Genomic DNA, 16,006 nt, shown 5'->3' with positions numbered 1-16,006 from the left:
TTAGACCAGAGGGAAAAAACTACACAGTAGCATCACATGTGAAAAGTAAACCTTTAACGGAAATGTGCACGTCTGAAGTAAAAAAATCCAGTGAAGGCTTATCCATGAAGGAAATAGAGGTAAAGAACTGAATGTTTACAGAAAAATGTATTTTTTAAAGTGTAGGTTGTAGTCCAAGGTGTTTGTATGGGGTTTATTTTAGGACAAAGAAATAATTGCCCATGAAGACAGAGGTAACGTGCATAAACAGTGGAATCAGGCACAACAGAAATTATTCAAATGGCAACAAAATAGTTTTCACACTGTTAAGTGGAAGGCTGCCGAGAACGACTTAAATGTTTTTTTAAGCGTTAAGAGAACAGACTGAGTGGGTAATAAACATGGACATTTATCCCCACAGGCTCCTCTCCCCTTTATACCTTCTGTCTCCAATTCCCACAGTTTCTATTTCCTTAACAGCCTTTCTGCCTCTAACTGTGATTTGCGGTGGATTACTTGAAGATGCTGAATATCTGTGTAATTTTTTTTCAGGACTACACTCTTTAAAGAGCCATGAGACCAGATTATGCACACGAAAATAAGATACTATTACAATATTATCTATAGTCGTAGAGGTAGACCGTTGCTATAGGAACACATTCAGAATCAGAGTGAAAAGGACTCCCTCCCAGCAGGGACCAGCCTGCTTGCGACACCCGAGTCCAGAGCTACTGCACAGCTCATGTAACTTGTAAATAAGCAGGTAAAGTGTGTACTTCAATGCCACATCTGAAGAGCAGTTGCCCCTATATGTCTGTAATTACTTTTTAGTTCATTTCCATCGTATTTTATTTTTACTGTAACGCTGTGGGGAAAAAAAAAATCCTGCAAACACTAAAGTACACGGTGTGATGGTTTTCCTGTAATAGGATACAATGCCAACCAAGCGCTGGAGCACCTTATGTGCATGGAATTATGTGTGAGCTTTAATGTTTGAAATTATCAGAATCCATGAGAATAAACTGGTCTACATTTTATTTTCTTCAGCTTGCTTTGATGAGGATTAATGAATGAATGGTCATGAAGTACTCTAAAATCCTAGGAAAGCACTGTAAGAGCACACACTTACTTAACTATTGTGAGCAAAGGATAATGTTTAATGCTTACCTGGAATTTCGCTCTAGCTATAGATGGATGAGTCATTGTCACAGAAAATGTAACAGTTTCAACTGAGAAAACATTTGAGATGTTAAAGCAAATACTTGATGACTGACAAGGAAAAGTATCTTCATGGTAATGAGCTGAGTAAAACTGTTTGCCCAGACTAATCCTCAGAATTCTTCTGCAAATGTGGTTTATTTTCCACAGGGCTTTACAAAAACAACAACAACACCCCCCCCCCCCCCCCCAACATCAGACAGCCATAAAAATGGCAAATACAAATAATTATATCTACATTACTGAGCTCTGCAACTGTGTTTACAAATCTGATTCTTCCCTCTTCTTTTGCGGACATGAAACATTTCCCAAGTGCTAAAGTCTACGTGCTAAACTGGAGCAGCATAGTGACTGGTACTTTTTCTCTCTGCATTTAAACAAAAACTACTCTTTTGCCAGTACTGCGTTCACTTGTCTGCACACCTAAACTTGTTCAAAACTTGCTTATAAACCAATGGTTTTTAGAACTGCCCACTGCAAATATGCATACCTATGTACTGAAGTGTGTATTTCCCATTCGAAGAGCTATAAACACATCCTGCACACATACAACTTAAGAGATGTGAGCATATGTATTTTTATACCGTGCTTGTTTAGGCAGAACTATGGCGATGTGAACCAAAGTGTCTGGAAAATATTAAGGGCCAAAAAAATTCTTCTCTACAAGACGTATTTTACAATAACAAACACATACCACTGAATCAGAGCATAATCTTCCTATGACATTTAACTCTTATGACCTAGATGTTTCCTAATCTGCCAGCGTTTAGCTTTCCTGTTTTTTTTAAAGTATGTTCGAAAAGGAAAATTAGCTAATCATCTACAAAATTTAGGAATTTGCCATAATTTCTGTTGTCGAGGGAACAGTCAACATTTTTATTTGGCGTCTTTGGTATTCCTTCCACTGCACCTCACAACATCCTACAGAGGCAAACCACGCAGCAGCTACACTGAGATGGGAATACACTGCCAGGTGTTCATTAGCAGCTCAGGAACAATTAAGAGATGCCAATCGGTACAGAAACACAACATGATCTACTCCGATGCCCGTGGGGCGCTGGCCAATTTCGTGCCAGCTGCCCCCCAGAAACGACCCAGCCTGGCCCCGGCCTCGGCCCCACGGGGAGACCGAGACTGCCTTCTCCCTCACGCGTGGCCCGGGGATGAGCTCCCCGCGCTGCCTGTGAGGGGAAGTTACCGCGGAAACACGGGTTCGGCTTCTCTCCCTCAGGCTGAGGGCAGAAGGCAGGCGTGGGGCCCGCCCGGAGGTGCCGCCGGGCTCCTCGGCCCGGGAGCGGCCGCCCGGCTCCCCACAGGCGGCCGCCTCGCTCCTCTTCCCGCCGACCCCCGGGGCGCGAGGGGAGGCCTCTCGACGCCTCCTCCGGCCCTCTCCCGCCCCCGGAGAGGGGAAGATGGCGCCCGGAGGCTGGGCCAGGGCGCAGCCGGGCGCTCCGGGGACACGCGTGGCCGTGCAGCGGGCTTCCTCCCGCCCCGCCGGCAGCAGCACGGGAGCACAAACCCGGGGGAAGCCGTGACACCCCTCGGGCCCGCCGGGCTCCCGACGCGGCGGGCGGGGCCGGCGCCGCCCCGCGCAAGCAGGGCGCAGCCTCACGGGACACGCACCGTCCCCACGGAAAGAGAAAAAAAACACAAACAAAAAAACAACAAAAAAACCCCCTCAACCCCAAAAAAACAACAAACCCCACCACAACACGGCCTCGCCCTTTAAGAGCGCCGGCGGCCCGATTGGCCGCGCCGGCTGCCAATCCGGGCGGCTATTGCATCATCCCGGCGGCCGGCTGGGTGGCGATTGGCGAGGGGGCGGGCGGAGCGGGAGGGTGTCGCAATCGCCGCTCGCCCGCACGCCACACTTTAAAGAAAGAGGCTGGGGCCCAGCCCGGCCCCTCCCGCCGCCGCCACCACCACCGCCCGCTCGCCCCGCCACAGGTAAGCGCGGCCGCGCGGGGGGCGGCGGGCCGGGGCGCGGGGAGGGGGGAGCCGGGGGGGCCGCGCCGGCCCTCGCCCGCCCGCCCGCCTCCCTCCCTCCCTCCCGCCGTGTCGCAGCGGGCGCCGCGGCGGGCGCCGCGCATGGGAGCGCATGATGCAATCGGCGGGCGGCCCTGGCTCCCCTCCCCTCCCCTTCCCTCCCCCGGTGAAGTCACGGCTTGGCAGCGCCGGGCACCCCCGCGCCCCGCACGGGCGGGGGAGGAGGAGCGGCGCGGCCGCCGACGGGCGGCCCCCCGGGCCGCGGGCCCGCCGGGGAGGCCCGCGGGGGAGGGGAGATGGGGCGGGCCGGGCCCCGGCCCGGGCCCGGGCCCCGCGGCGGCTCCGGCCCCGCCGGGCCTCGCCGGGCCGCGGCGCCTCCAGGTGCTGGTGACGGCGGGGCCGGGCGGTCGCTACGGCCCGTCCTCCGGCGCCGCAAGGCGCGGCCGCGGAGGAGGGTGCCCGGCCGAGGGAGAGGTCTCCGCGCCGGGCTTGGGACCCCGCCGGCGCCGTTCGCCCGCTCCCGGGAGCGCGCAGGGCCGCAGGGGTCCCGGGAGCTGCCCCCAACCGCGACAAAATGCCGTGCTCTAACAGGCGGTATTCTTCTTTTCTAGCTTCTCAGTGGAGTTTTGAATGTCTTGGCAAATCTTTTCTGGTTCCCGACAGATTTTTATAGCTCCAGACGCAACTTTCAAAACGGGTCTGTCGCAGAAAGCTCGATGTTGGTCTTAGCTCTGACATCTGGTGGGAAATAGCAGTCATTAGGACAACTCAATACTCCCCTCAGTAACCGTGCCATGCTGCTTGTAGCTCCTCTTCAGAAAGTATAAAAATTCATAATTTGAATAACTTCTGGATTTAAGGAATTGGTTCATCTTTAGAAGTAGCTACCTTCATTATAATTTGAAAGACAGAGTCAAATTGATACCTCTTGCCTCCTGGCATCTGGGATTGTTTGCAATTCTGTCATCAACGCTGCTAGCCTGCAATTAAAATACGTACTTTAGATGTTAGGAGCGCATTTTTTTTAAGCATGTTGGAGTCCATTTATGAAGATGTTGGAGTGCGTTTTTCTTGTAAGGTGTATGGAAAAATTGGGGATTCTGAGAAAAATACGGGAAAGTGATGTTGTCAGCTGTGGCAACTGATGATAGGTTTGAGCTACCTAGTCTCAGAAAAGTGGTTGCCGAGCCTTCAGTATGTGAGTGTTACCATCAGCTCTTACTAACTTGCCTGTGAGAGTGTGCAGAAAACCATGCAGGAGCGGGCCCTCCCAGTGTTCAGCAAACGTATGCCTGGAGTTCTGTGCTGTCATTCTTTGTACAGGGTCATCTGGATTTAGGGTCAGATCCTACTGGGGTATTGCTACTGAAGTCAAAGAGCAGGGAGGCCACCCATTGCTGCTCAGATTGGGACCGATTTTGCATTAGACAAGACAGCTGAGTGAATTTGTGCAATAAAGTCATCTTGACTAATGATTAGAATCAACACAGTCACATCTCAGAAAAGGAGCAGAGAGAAGCGCTTTGTATTTTTGCTGCTAAGTAAAAAAAAAAAATACTGTTTTAATTAGCAAATTAAAACACTTTTTTTCCCCCCCCAAAACAAACATTTGGAAGTTTAATTTTTTGAATTTTTTTTTTTTTTTTTTTGTGAAAGCAAAGATAATAAAGGCCTTGATTTGGTTTGGAGTCTTTGTGGTCCCTGAGGATTGCTGTCAGACAGTAAGAAACATCTCTCTGCCTGAGAAGACACCTCTGAGTTAACAGCTATTATGCTGTAGTGGGTGGTCAGTTGGTGGTCCAAGGAGAGAACAGGGCAGTTCTAGCTGGCCACTGGAAACACTTACCATGTGCTGGGTGGAACCAGCCTAGGGCTAATGAGCAGCTTTATGGGAACAAGATGCTCAGAAACTCGGCTGGCTCTCTGAGGAGCTGCCTCCTGCTGTGCCGGGGATATCATCCATTCACAGGAAACCAACCTGTTTGTGGAGAGGAGCAGTTGTGTTTGTGTGGCACAGTGTCTGAGAAACGAACTCTGAGACCCATCTACGTCCCCACCCTCGTGGCCTTTCCCAGTTACTGTGTCCTTTACCTCACCCTTCTTGAGACCCCGTTCCGTATGTCTCATAGCTGCTGCCTTTAAATCTCCTTGCAGTATTCCCTGAAGGATGCCCCATGGCACCTGTTGCTATCCAGGATATCCTTCCCTCTCGTTGTTCTGTTGAAGAACTGACAATTGGTAATAGGGATCCAGCCTCCAAATAACTAGGGGGGAAAATCAGTTTCAGGCCTCAACAGTTACCACTCCTGGGTTATCTGTGATGCAGGACAGTTAGTGCTACTTGATTTGCATAATAAATCAGTTGGAGCAGGACAGAAATTCAGGTGTCATTTCTCCCATGTAAGGGTTCAGATCATCAGGCCAGGTAGGAGTGTGACTCACTCAAGAAATAGTTATTTGATACAAAATGGATTGCTTCCAGTGGGAAGGAATCGAGGGAGACTTGTTCTTGCTCGAGAGGTGTGACACTGGTTCATCTTTGCTCATATCCATGTACTGCCCAACTAAAATATTCCATTAAAATGGGGTTTAATGGAACAATTTTTCCTTTGAATTATGGGGGAATTTGATAGAGATCTGAAGGGAATGTTAAAGCAATATTAAATAGGTTCGATAGCATGGAGAGAAATAGCACATGGAACCTGGTGATGTGAAGAAACGTGTTACAGGTCGGGTGGGCTGCCTTCAGGCGCAGGAGCCACCCCTTCCTCTGTAGTACCTCATGAAGCACAAAAAGCAGATCGTGAAAATGGTATGGGTTACTTAACTGGGATGTCCAGATGAAGTTAGCAAGCACTGTAATATGTCGAAATAGAGGGGACAGGAAAGCATTCTGTCTGACTTTGAAAAGATGCCAAAAATCAGTGGAAAAAATCAGTTGTCGGAGGCGATCTAACAAACAGAGCTATATAGTCTTTGAGGGCTACAGAAATCCTGTATTTAAAAATAAAGCTGAGACAAAGCCAGTATATGCTCCAAGAGGAACATACACTTGCATCTTGACTAAAAATGTCAGTGCAATCATATGTGCACAGCTATTACAACTGGCCCTGCCAGTCTGGCATTTGTGCACAGCGACATCTTGTTAGCTGTATATGCAGTTTAACTGCTGAACCAAATTGCTTATTCAGTCAGAATCTAAGACTTAAATGTGGTTTGCAAAAGTTGCTTTAAGAGTTAAAATCGGGAGAATACTAAATACAAAGGTTAGGCAGATATGTACATAGATTTAGCTATACAGATTTCAAGAAGAGTTGATGGTCTCTTTCTGCCCTGAAATATGAAAATGAAAAGATTTCTTGATAGGAGGGGTGTGGGTGTACTCACACATCTTCTTCACTTGTTTTAAGTGAGACGACTTCTCAGTGACAGAGAATGTTAATTTTGAATAACATTCGAGCCAAACTTACTAGGCTTTTCCATGAATTTTACTGAACCACACTCTGTTCTGGCTCCCTCATTATGGAAGAAAATTTGCTATTGATCTAGACAGTAGAATTTTAACCTTTTTAATGATACCCCAGCAGAAGGTAAAACAGCAACTCGGACTGCTGAGAAAAACCAGCAAACAAGAACAGTAAACAGCTGATGAACCCGTGAGTTTAGAACGATCAGTGACACACAGCAGCTCATTTACAAACATCTCACCACATCCATTCATCAGCTAGACACAGGAGTACAGTCATCCGTCTCTTGTGCTGTTACGGATGCAAGCCGTAATCCCTGGGTGGGACACTGCCAATACTGGGTGGTTAGCCTTGCCCACCGCTAACTTCAGCTACTTGCTTTCTCAGCAGGTCCCCTTGAGGATGGGCAAGGAGGACGTTGAACGCTAGTTGTGTGATACTGCATGTATGCATGCAATGCAATCTGGTCTTGGAGTAGGATTGGTTTATGCTAGTTAGATACTTTTCTTTAACATGACAAGAAATCAACACTCGCTTGACTGATCACTGAGTACTTTTCATTGGAGCCATAGGTAGGCATTTCAGGCACTTAGAACAACCTCGTTGCCCTTCCCCTCTTCTCTCCCAAACTTCTCTCCCAGACATTTAGGAGGTCATCCCATGAGATGGGAAGAGAAGGGGAGCAGCTGTTAGCCTTGCTGGGGCTGTGTCCCTGCAGCAGCTGTGGTGGAGTCCTCCTTGTGCCACCAGTAGGGTCAGGAGCAGGCTGACCTCAGCAGCAGGGCAACGTGAGTCAGGTGGGAGGGTGTCCTGCTTGTTTGTCGGCTGGAAAGGAGAGTGGACAATGACCAGTGCAGGAGCTACAGCAGGGGAACGTATTTTGTGGACAAGTCAGCTGTGGCTGCTGTCTTCCTATGGGTGGCAACAGTCCCCTGTCTTTGCCGGGTAGTGATTCTCACATTGCCGTCACCCTGTGTTCCTGTCCCACCTGCTCCTTACAGTACTGTCACAGGCTTAGCTTGTCTTACCTTGCTTGTGGTTGAAGGGGTTCCTTTAATGTCACTCAGTCACAGCCTTCACAGCACACTACCTTTTTCCATGGATTTTTTTTTTCCACTCGGTACTAGTGAGACCTTAAAACAGTCATCAGTTTGGACATCACCTTCAAGTGCTGCAAGATGATTGAGGGAGGGTGGACAGTCTGAGCACCCTCACTCCAGAGAAAAGAGACCAGGGAGTAATTTGTCTGTGCATACACCCAGAGGGATGGTCTGAAGAGGACAAGGATCAAGTACTCCTGTTGGTCAAGAGTCAGGCTGTTAATAGGTTTAAGCTGCAGAAGGAGAACTCCAGTCTGAAAATTAAGAAAATTATATAACTAGAGGAAAAGTTAGACAGTGGAACCTGTTGCCAAGACAGAGGTTGTGAAACTGGAGATATTCAAGGCTAGGCTAGACACCCATCCATCAGGGATGGCTTTGGAATAACTGAGTAAAGCCAGTGAACAATGCAAACAGCTTGACTAGATGACCCAGTAACAATCCCTTCCAATCCAAATACGTTCGAGAGGCTTCTGAAATGTAGTTGGCAGCTTGTCCACTTCCAGCACAGTTGTGATGTGTTACTGCCAGATGTACCATCAGTACCTTATGCTAAAGTCAGTGATGTGTAAGATTGTAGCTGAAGCTAGCACCTTTAATAGCATTTTTTTTCCCTACTAGGTTCACCTTGCCCTTAATCCATGTGAAGACCTGTTGGAAACACCTAGAAACACTAGTTTTCAGTCTCGTAATAAGTTCTGTTGTGTCCAAGAAGAGCCTGTCCAAATGAGCAAGACATCCCAACAGAACACCGCTACAGATGCGAACGGAGTAAGCGTGATTCACACCCAAGCACACACCAGTGGTTTGCAGCAGGTTCCCCAGCTGGTGCCCGTTAGTCCTGGTGGTGGAGGCAAAGCTGTGCCTCCGAGCAAACAGGGAAAGAAAAATTCCTTTGTGGATAGAAACAGCGATGAGTATCGTCAGCGCAGAGAGCGAAACAACATGGCAGTGAAAAAGAGCCGGTTAAAAAGCAAGCAGAAAGCACAAGACACACTGCAAAGGGTCAACCAGCTCAAAGAAGAAAATGAACGTTTAGAGGCAAAAATTAAGCTCCTGACCAAGGAGCTGAGCGTACTGAAAGACTTGTTCCTTGAGCACGCACACAATCTTGCAGACAATGTGCAACCTGTTGGCACTGAAACCACCACAACAAATCCAGAAAACAATGGACAGTAGACATTGTTGCAACCTTACGAAATGAACTCTGGAGGTGCAGCTTGTCTGCAACGCCCATGCAGTAACCAAGCAAAAACACTGTTCTTTTAACCATCATTTTGTCAAGATTTTCTTCTTTTAACCATCATTTTTTGGAGATTTTCTTCTTTTTAGGTTTAACACTGAAGATTTGATACAATTAAACCAGAAACTGATTAGGGTATTTGTTTTAAATATTTTTCTCCTCTAAAAGATTTATCTAATAAATGCAGACCTAAATTCATAGTCAACAAGGAGCTTAGTATTAGGGAAATAGCATTTTCACAGGAACGTTCACTTACCTTCTTAGAGTTTGCATAATGGGGGGGATCCAGCAGGATGGTTTACTGTAGTATCAGAAACTCGTAATTGGATAAAATGTCTTTTAAATACCTTTTAGTGTATTTAAGTCCTTCGTTTTCTCTGTTACATATTACAAAACTGCAAAGGCCATGGAGGGTGTTTGCTTTCCTGTTTGGTGGACTACTTTAAATCTGTAGAGCAAGTCCTATAAAGCACCACTTAGGTCTTTACTGTCTAGTTAACAGTTAATAAGGAGGGCGTAGTAATAGTGAGCTGGGATGCTTACTGATGTTTTCTAGAAAAATAGCAATATACTATGATGATATGGCAGTTGGCTTCCAAATGAGTCTGAAGCACCATGTACAAGAGGTAAAGCAGCACACTGACAAAGCCTTTTAAGCCTGTGTTCACATAGCTCACATAGTGACTGGGGCCTTATGAGAACAAGATTTTGGTTTTCAGAAAATGTCAAAATGCTACCAAAAAAAATGTGCTCTGCAAAATTGCATTCTTGCTGGGGTGCAGGTATTGGGGAGAACAAGATGTGCAGCTTGGCTAAGCAATGAAAGGGGTAAGATGGCATCTGTTCAGCCAGAATGTATGGATCACTGCTCGTTGACTTTTATCTCCATTTTCATGGCTGTTCAGATTTGCAGCCCAGATCTTACAGAAGTTCACAGCTCTTTTAAGGACAAATGGCCCTAGTTTGAATAACTGATTCAGTGGAATTTCTATAGTCATACAGTTGTGTGAAGGAGTATCCTCAGTCTTATTTTATTTTCATAAAAGTTTTTCTATAGCAACTTTTTTAATGCTAGTGCTAAGTCTTTGCCATGATCCATTACGCAGTGGTATGTACTATAGTGAGGATTTAAACAAGAAAAGTAAAGCAGGAAGTTTGATGTAACCTTAATTTATTTTCATTTTTAAATATTTCATTGATGGTATGGTTGTGTTACATTTAACCTGTGTGTCTGGCTAGTGGATTATTACACTTGTCTTAATTTCCCTCCTAAACTACTTTTTTCCATAGATTATTTTGTAGGATGCTTGTTTGCCTTGTATCTGTACTTAGGAAGAGAAGTTGGATATTATCTGTATGAAGATGCTGTTAGAAAATGAAACCTTGAAAAGTTCTTTTTGAATTTAAACTTTTAATACACGTGGAAAACTTTCATGGATTGTTTTGGATTCTGGTAGTCTTTTTACAAAGATATGGTTTTTGGTTCTAGCTGCAGCTTAAGTAGGTAGGGTTGAAATATCAGAAGCTAATAAAAACCTTTTGCTTCTAGTGCTGGCCTCATTTTTCCTGTCTCTTTTCTATTTCCCTCAAATGTAGAGGTGCCCACCACAAGCAGCTGTCTTTGAGAAATCAGTGCAACAATCTCCATTCCTGTCTTCTGCTCAGGTTTTTACTAAATGGAAAGAATCAGAAACTCATTACAGTTTTGGCTTATTTCCTGATTTAAGGGGAAGGAACAGAACACCAAAAACTACAAGGGAAAAAGATGACCTGAAAGCATCTCATTTGTTAACTGTGCACCTACTCTGATGCAAAAGGCAGGAGCTAATCTCTTCCCTCGTTGTCTGCTCTGTGAACTGGGACTAGGTGGCCCTGTTGTCCTGCAGTTGGTTTGACAGGCTGATGTGGAGTCCTCCCCTAGTAACCATAACAGGGGCTCCAAACCTCTGGTATTTGTTTCTGATTTTGGTGAAAATTATTAAATCTCTTTGGGGGTAATATTCTTTCTGATGCTCTGGAAGGTGACTTCACCTGTTACTCCTGACAGCTCCAATTCCACTTCCTTCTTGTTTAAAACAAAATCACTGAGTTGTGAAAAGTCATTTGTTTGCACAATGACATTTCTGGCTTAGCAGTCTCCACGCTTGTTTTGTTTGCCTAGGGAAGTGTGTAGGCTGTGCACAGCACATCACTTTAATATGTGAAGCCATGGACCCAAGATTATAACAAATTGTTATTTTAAATCTACCCTCAGAGTTAGGTTGTAAGAAAGGTGTTAGTCTATTATTCTAAGCCCCCTCCTGCTGAAATAGCTGTCTCAGACCCCTGAGGAGCAAAAGCTGAGGTGAGGCTTTCCCTCTCTTTGCCCGAAGGTGGAGCAGCCCAGGCTGTATGACAGCAAAATGCCTCAATCTTACGCCTGCGCTGCAAGGCACAGGGGAACACCCATACCTAGGTGACTTGGATGATTCTCTCCTTTCTAAAGAAAGGCTGGAATAAATGCATATCGATGCAAGAAACTTTCAGTGTAGGCCTATAAAAGTTAAGGTTTTCCTTTTGACACGTTTTTCTTAACAACAACTACAGTGCCCGTCACTACAAGAAGGAGCATTGCAGCACTGTATGTTTCACCAGGAAACCTTATTCCTATTTTCTCACTGTACCACTAAAAGAACAGGTCTACTCTAGCCTCCATGAGAACTAGGAGGCTCTACCACTTTAACTATACCCTGTAGCTGCAGCAGTATAATTGGCGTGGCAGATAAATCCAGAGTGCGTCCAACCCTAGGGAGCTGAAGCAATTTAAATGTATCAGTTCAGAAGTGCTCGGACCTTTCTAAACACGCAAACTTACTCAACATAACATACTCTTTCTGTTATTTTGGTGCCACTTTATTCGAGTCTGCACCAAGGGGGAAAGGCATTTAGGAAAACATGATAGCTAACAGCCTAAAATATCCTAATGTAGTAAAAAAGAAAGTTTGTCATGGACCTGTATTTTCCCCCCACTAATAACATTTTAAGTGTATTAAATGCCACTTTGCCTTTGTTTAGAGGCTTACTCCCCCCCCGCCCCTGCTAATTTAGAAAAAAGTTCTAATTCACTTTTGGCTTAAGTAAGTAAGTGGATAAAAATTACCATAATTACAGAACAGACTTCTGGAAGGAAGAATGAAATTTATATTCACCAAGTTCATGGGCCTGATTATGAAGGAAAATGGGAGATGGTGCACCATCCCAGACCAAAACGCATCCATGTCTCGGGCAAGCAAAACACCAGAGAAGCCAGTTACGTGAGCGAGTGCTTTCCCCCCAGAACTTGTGGTAGGGTTTGTTTGCTGGTACATGTCAAAGCAGAACCAGTTCTGCCTCCTGCAGCCCGCCAGATTGCTCGACCTGTTCTACAGCAGCAGAGCTCAATATTTGCCAAGATTAATCACAGGCAGGGAAAGGCCTATTAACTAGACTGGGGTTACAGCTTAGTTGAAACAATTCCAAACTCTTTTTTTGAAAAATCTGTGAAGTGTTACTTTAAAATAGTAACTGCTATTGAACCCAAGTAGCAGCAGGTTTCAGAGTGCCCAAAGCGGTGAGCGATCCCATGGGTGTGTTCAGAGCATGCCACAGGAAAGCACTTGGATGTGGAGGGAACAAGGCTGAGGCCATGAGCACCATCTTGCACTGAAAAAACCTCCTGAGTTTTAAGAGGAGACGAGTCCAGAGCAGTGCCAGTGTAGTTTCTGTGTTCTCCTGTCTGCAAAGCTAGCAAAGCCTGATGCCCTCTGCATAAGTACTGCATTTCAGAGGTACGAGACTTGCAGTCGCCACAGAAAGAGGCATCAGCCCAGTTGCACATCCAAGCCGCTGATCTCACACCCTCCCCTCCTCGCCCCTTCCCCTTCCCAGTTCAGACCTCCTGCACTTACCTCTTACAATCCAATGTCGAGCAACCTTTAAAAAAATGTACGTAGGCTCATTTGTTAATGAAGCGACATTACATTAAACATAAGGAGCAAAGTCCCCTGGATTATTTCACAATGTGTTTCTTTAGTCTCCAACACGCAGTTTCCTATTTAGCAATATTCACCAAGCTGTTACGAATAAAGAACAGGTTCTCGTCACACAGATCAGCCCAATTAGCAAAAAGAGCTCTCTGTAGAGCAGCACATTTGACAATTTTTAAGGAAATTATTTCGGACCTAAATCCAGTCCTGGGTGGGGGCACAAAGACAGCAATACTAGTAGTTTTTGATGCTATCCAAGCTCACGTTGCGTCGTACGCCCCATGTAAGACAGGCACTTGCAGGCACACAGAAGCTCACAGTTGGTCCCATTGCCTGTGTGCCAGCCCCAAGATGTGAGCAACAGAACTGAGATGCTGAGATCATCAAGTCAGCTGATCCCTTCATAGTAGGAAAATCCTCATCTGGCAAGTGGTAAGACCCAGAAAGGCCCTGACACCCTGCTGTGACTTTGGTTCCCCCTGACACAGCAGAGGGATGTTCTGAAATGCCTTTGCAGCCAAACTGTGCAACGGAGCCTGAAGACCGAACAGTTTTGATGTGTTCATAAAGGGAGCAAGATTATTTTTATGTAGTTACAGCAACTAGTGCTATTTTATGATGCAAGAAACGTATTTATTCTCCTGCAGGCTGAGGAACACCTACAGTAAAGAATGGCTTCTCTGGGTAATTTAAATCCTGTATGAATGGAAAATAATTTTTATGATCATTATTAATATGTTTGTGGTGTATCCAAATAAAATTTACATGATTTAATTCTGAACCGGCTAACACTGGACAGTTAAAAATAACTCTGTCATTCTGCACAGCATATGCTGCTGAATGACCCTGAGCCCTGCAGCAAAGATTCCCCCTTCTTGCAATTTCTAAGGCTTGCGAACACCACAGCAGTCTATGTCTTTAAGGAACAAATAGATGGACAAACCTAATAAGCACTGCGCTGTGTGTGAAGGGTCAGTACACCCACTACCCACAGCAGAAAAATCTGGCTAATGAAGGGTCAAAGTTTCCAGAGCACAAATTGGTAGAAAGGTCAGATAAAGAAGCAGGAACGGGAGCAGAAGAGCATAATGATGACAAAGTTGTGAGTGGAAGTGATGCCAAGGATGAATTTTAATAAAAATTTGATTCTGCTTACTCCATTGACACTGAAATAAGATCCGTATGAAAAATATAAGTGTCATTACGTCCACCGAGAACACCTGATTTTTTTTCTATGTTTTGTGCAGTACTTGTGATGAAGTTTAAAAAAGGACTTAGATTGTTACAATTGCTGACAGCATTCAGATAATCCATTTGGTATTTTAGAGAGTCCCAATCATCAAAATTCAGATTTAATTGCAAGATATGTCTGAGTTGAGATTTGACAGAAGTGTAAGCCCCACTGATAATGCAGCAGGGTTACTCAAGTGGCACATGGTAACGTAAACTGCTGATTGCAAGCAACAGCATTTGAGTTACCTGGATATCAAGTGCTGAAGTCTTCTACCTTCATTTTTAATGAATGAATCATTCCAGTTAATAGCCTGCCTGCCTCTCTTGCTATTAAGAATTGGATGCATTTTATTTTATATGCTGCAGCATTAAATCAGAACGATGACTGATTAGTGTGAGACAGTAAGTATCATCCTGAAGTTTACTGCTTTTGGCTGGAGAGGCAGTCAAATGACTTGGCACCGCTTTGGCCTTCTGCCATGAAAGCCTCTATTTCTTCAACAGTACGCGGGACGCACGTTAGCAGCTCCATTCCACTGGCTGTCACTGCGATGTCGTCCTCGATCCGGACCTGTTACAGAGAACACGTGGTTACTAAGGTATTCCAGCTGGGGATGAGAAGCACATCAGGCAGTGACAGCAGCGAGAGCACAGGGCGTGTTTCAGTCCGTGGTGCTGATCTACACCAGGCAGAGCAACATCCCGCAAGCACCAGAACTGCCCATCGCCACCAGCGCCGTGGTGCAGAGCTGTGTAGGGTCCAATCCCCCCTGGGCCACCGGCCCCTGCCACCCTCCTGGGATCACACAAGCTCCATGGTGACACCTGGCAGAGCAGCCCCGCAGGAGGTGGTGGCCCCGCAGGTGACTCGGGTGCTGCCTCTGCTACCTCGGGTGCACTAGGGACAGGCTGAGCGAGATGCTGCATTGGTGAGCTCATGCCGTGTCCTTACATGGGGCCAATAAATCTCAACCTCCTGACATCAGGAGCAGCAAAAGGAACATCTTCCCCTGAATTTGCCTCCAGCCTTGCTAGCACATGGCTTGCTACGGAGAGGTTCAACAGCAGTGCCTCCTGACGCCCAAAGTGCTGGTTCTTGAAGCGGTCCTGTTGCTGAGCTGCAGTTAGCTGCTCTTTGCACTTAAACATCACATTCTCTTTTCTCTAAATACAATAAGCATTCAAAGAAGGAACTGCTACATGAAATAGCTTGTAGCTGATATTCAAAACATTGAATTTTGAGCTGGTAGGAAACTCCTAAGCAGGTCAGACGTTCCTTTTAAAATACAATCACTACATTTCAAATCATGCAAGGAAAAAGCTCTGTTTTCCAGCTCTTGTTCTGTTAAAATGAAAAGTATGCTCCATTTCTGTTTGACTCTAATCTCTTCTTACCAGTAAATATGCCTACACAGTCATTTCCCGTTATCTTATCAGAAAAATGTTAGCAAGTCGCTAAGCTGCAATAAAAGCAATTTTAGTAAGGTGTAAAATCCAAGAGAACACAAACTCTGGGGACTCCCACCTTACAGTTGCTTTAATTGTTTCTGACCTCTTGACATTTTCAACTAAAAATAAAGCTGGTTAACATTTGTACTTCTGATTGCAAAATAATCCATTTGTTCAAACAAAATGACTCATCCAGTCCTTATTAAACTGTTTAATGATGTCTTTGCCAGATTATTTCTTTTACTTGGTATCAAGTTAAGTGTATTATAAAGCAGAATTAAATAAACAAACTCCACTGAGTTCACACATTTGATTTGGACAGCTGTA

General features: G+C 45.6%; 2 protein-coding genes across 5 annotated transcripts in view; one reads left to right on the top strand and one right to left on the bottom strand.

Moving 5' to 3' along the window:
• Positions 1-3,005: 3,005 nt before the first annotated feature.
• On the top strand, positions 3,006-10,541 carry CEBPG (CCAAT enhancer binding protein gamma). The gene is made up of 2 exons (XM_075040066.1): positions 3,006-3,144; positions 8,372-10,541. The coding sequence occupies exon 2, from the start codon at positions 8,477-8,479 to the stop codon at positions 8,927-8,929; it is 453 nt and encodes a 150-aa protein (XP_074896167.1). The 5' UTR covers positions 3,006-3,144; positions 8,372-8,476; the 3' UTR covers positions 8,930-10,541.
• A 3,569-nt stretch (positions 10,542-14,110) lies between these two features.
• PEPD (peptidase D) overlaps positions 14,111-16,006 on the bottom strand; it is a 143,468-nt gene continuing 141,572 nt past the window's right edge. For all 4 annotated transcript variants that reach the window (XM_075040062.1, XM_075040060.1, XM_075040061.1 and 1 more), the window contains one exon: positions 14,111-14,801. In XM_075040062.1, coding sequence (XP_074896163.1) covers positions 14,652-14,801 — 150 coding nt within the window. In that variant the 3' untranslated portion in view covers positions 14,111-14,651. The remainder of the gene's footprint in view (positions 14,802-16,006) is intronic.

The sequence above is a fragment of the Buteo buteo genome, chromosome 11 (genome assembly GCF_964188355.1).
Source record: "Buteo buteo chromosome 11, bButBut1.hap1.1, whole genome shotgun sequence".
Classification (NCBI taxonomy): Eukaryota; Metazoa; Chordata; class Aves; order Accipitriformes; family Accipitridae; genus Buteo; species Buteo buteo.
The sequence above is the reverse complement of the archived record's forward strand: the minus strand, read 5'-3'. Positions and strand labels throughout refer to the sequence as shown.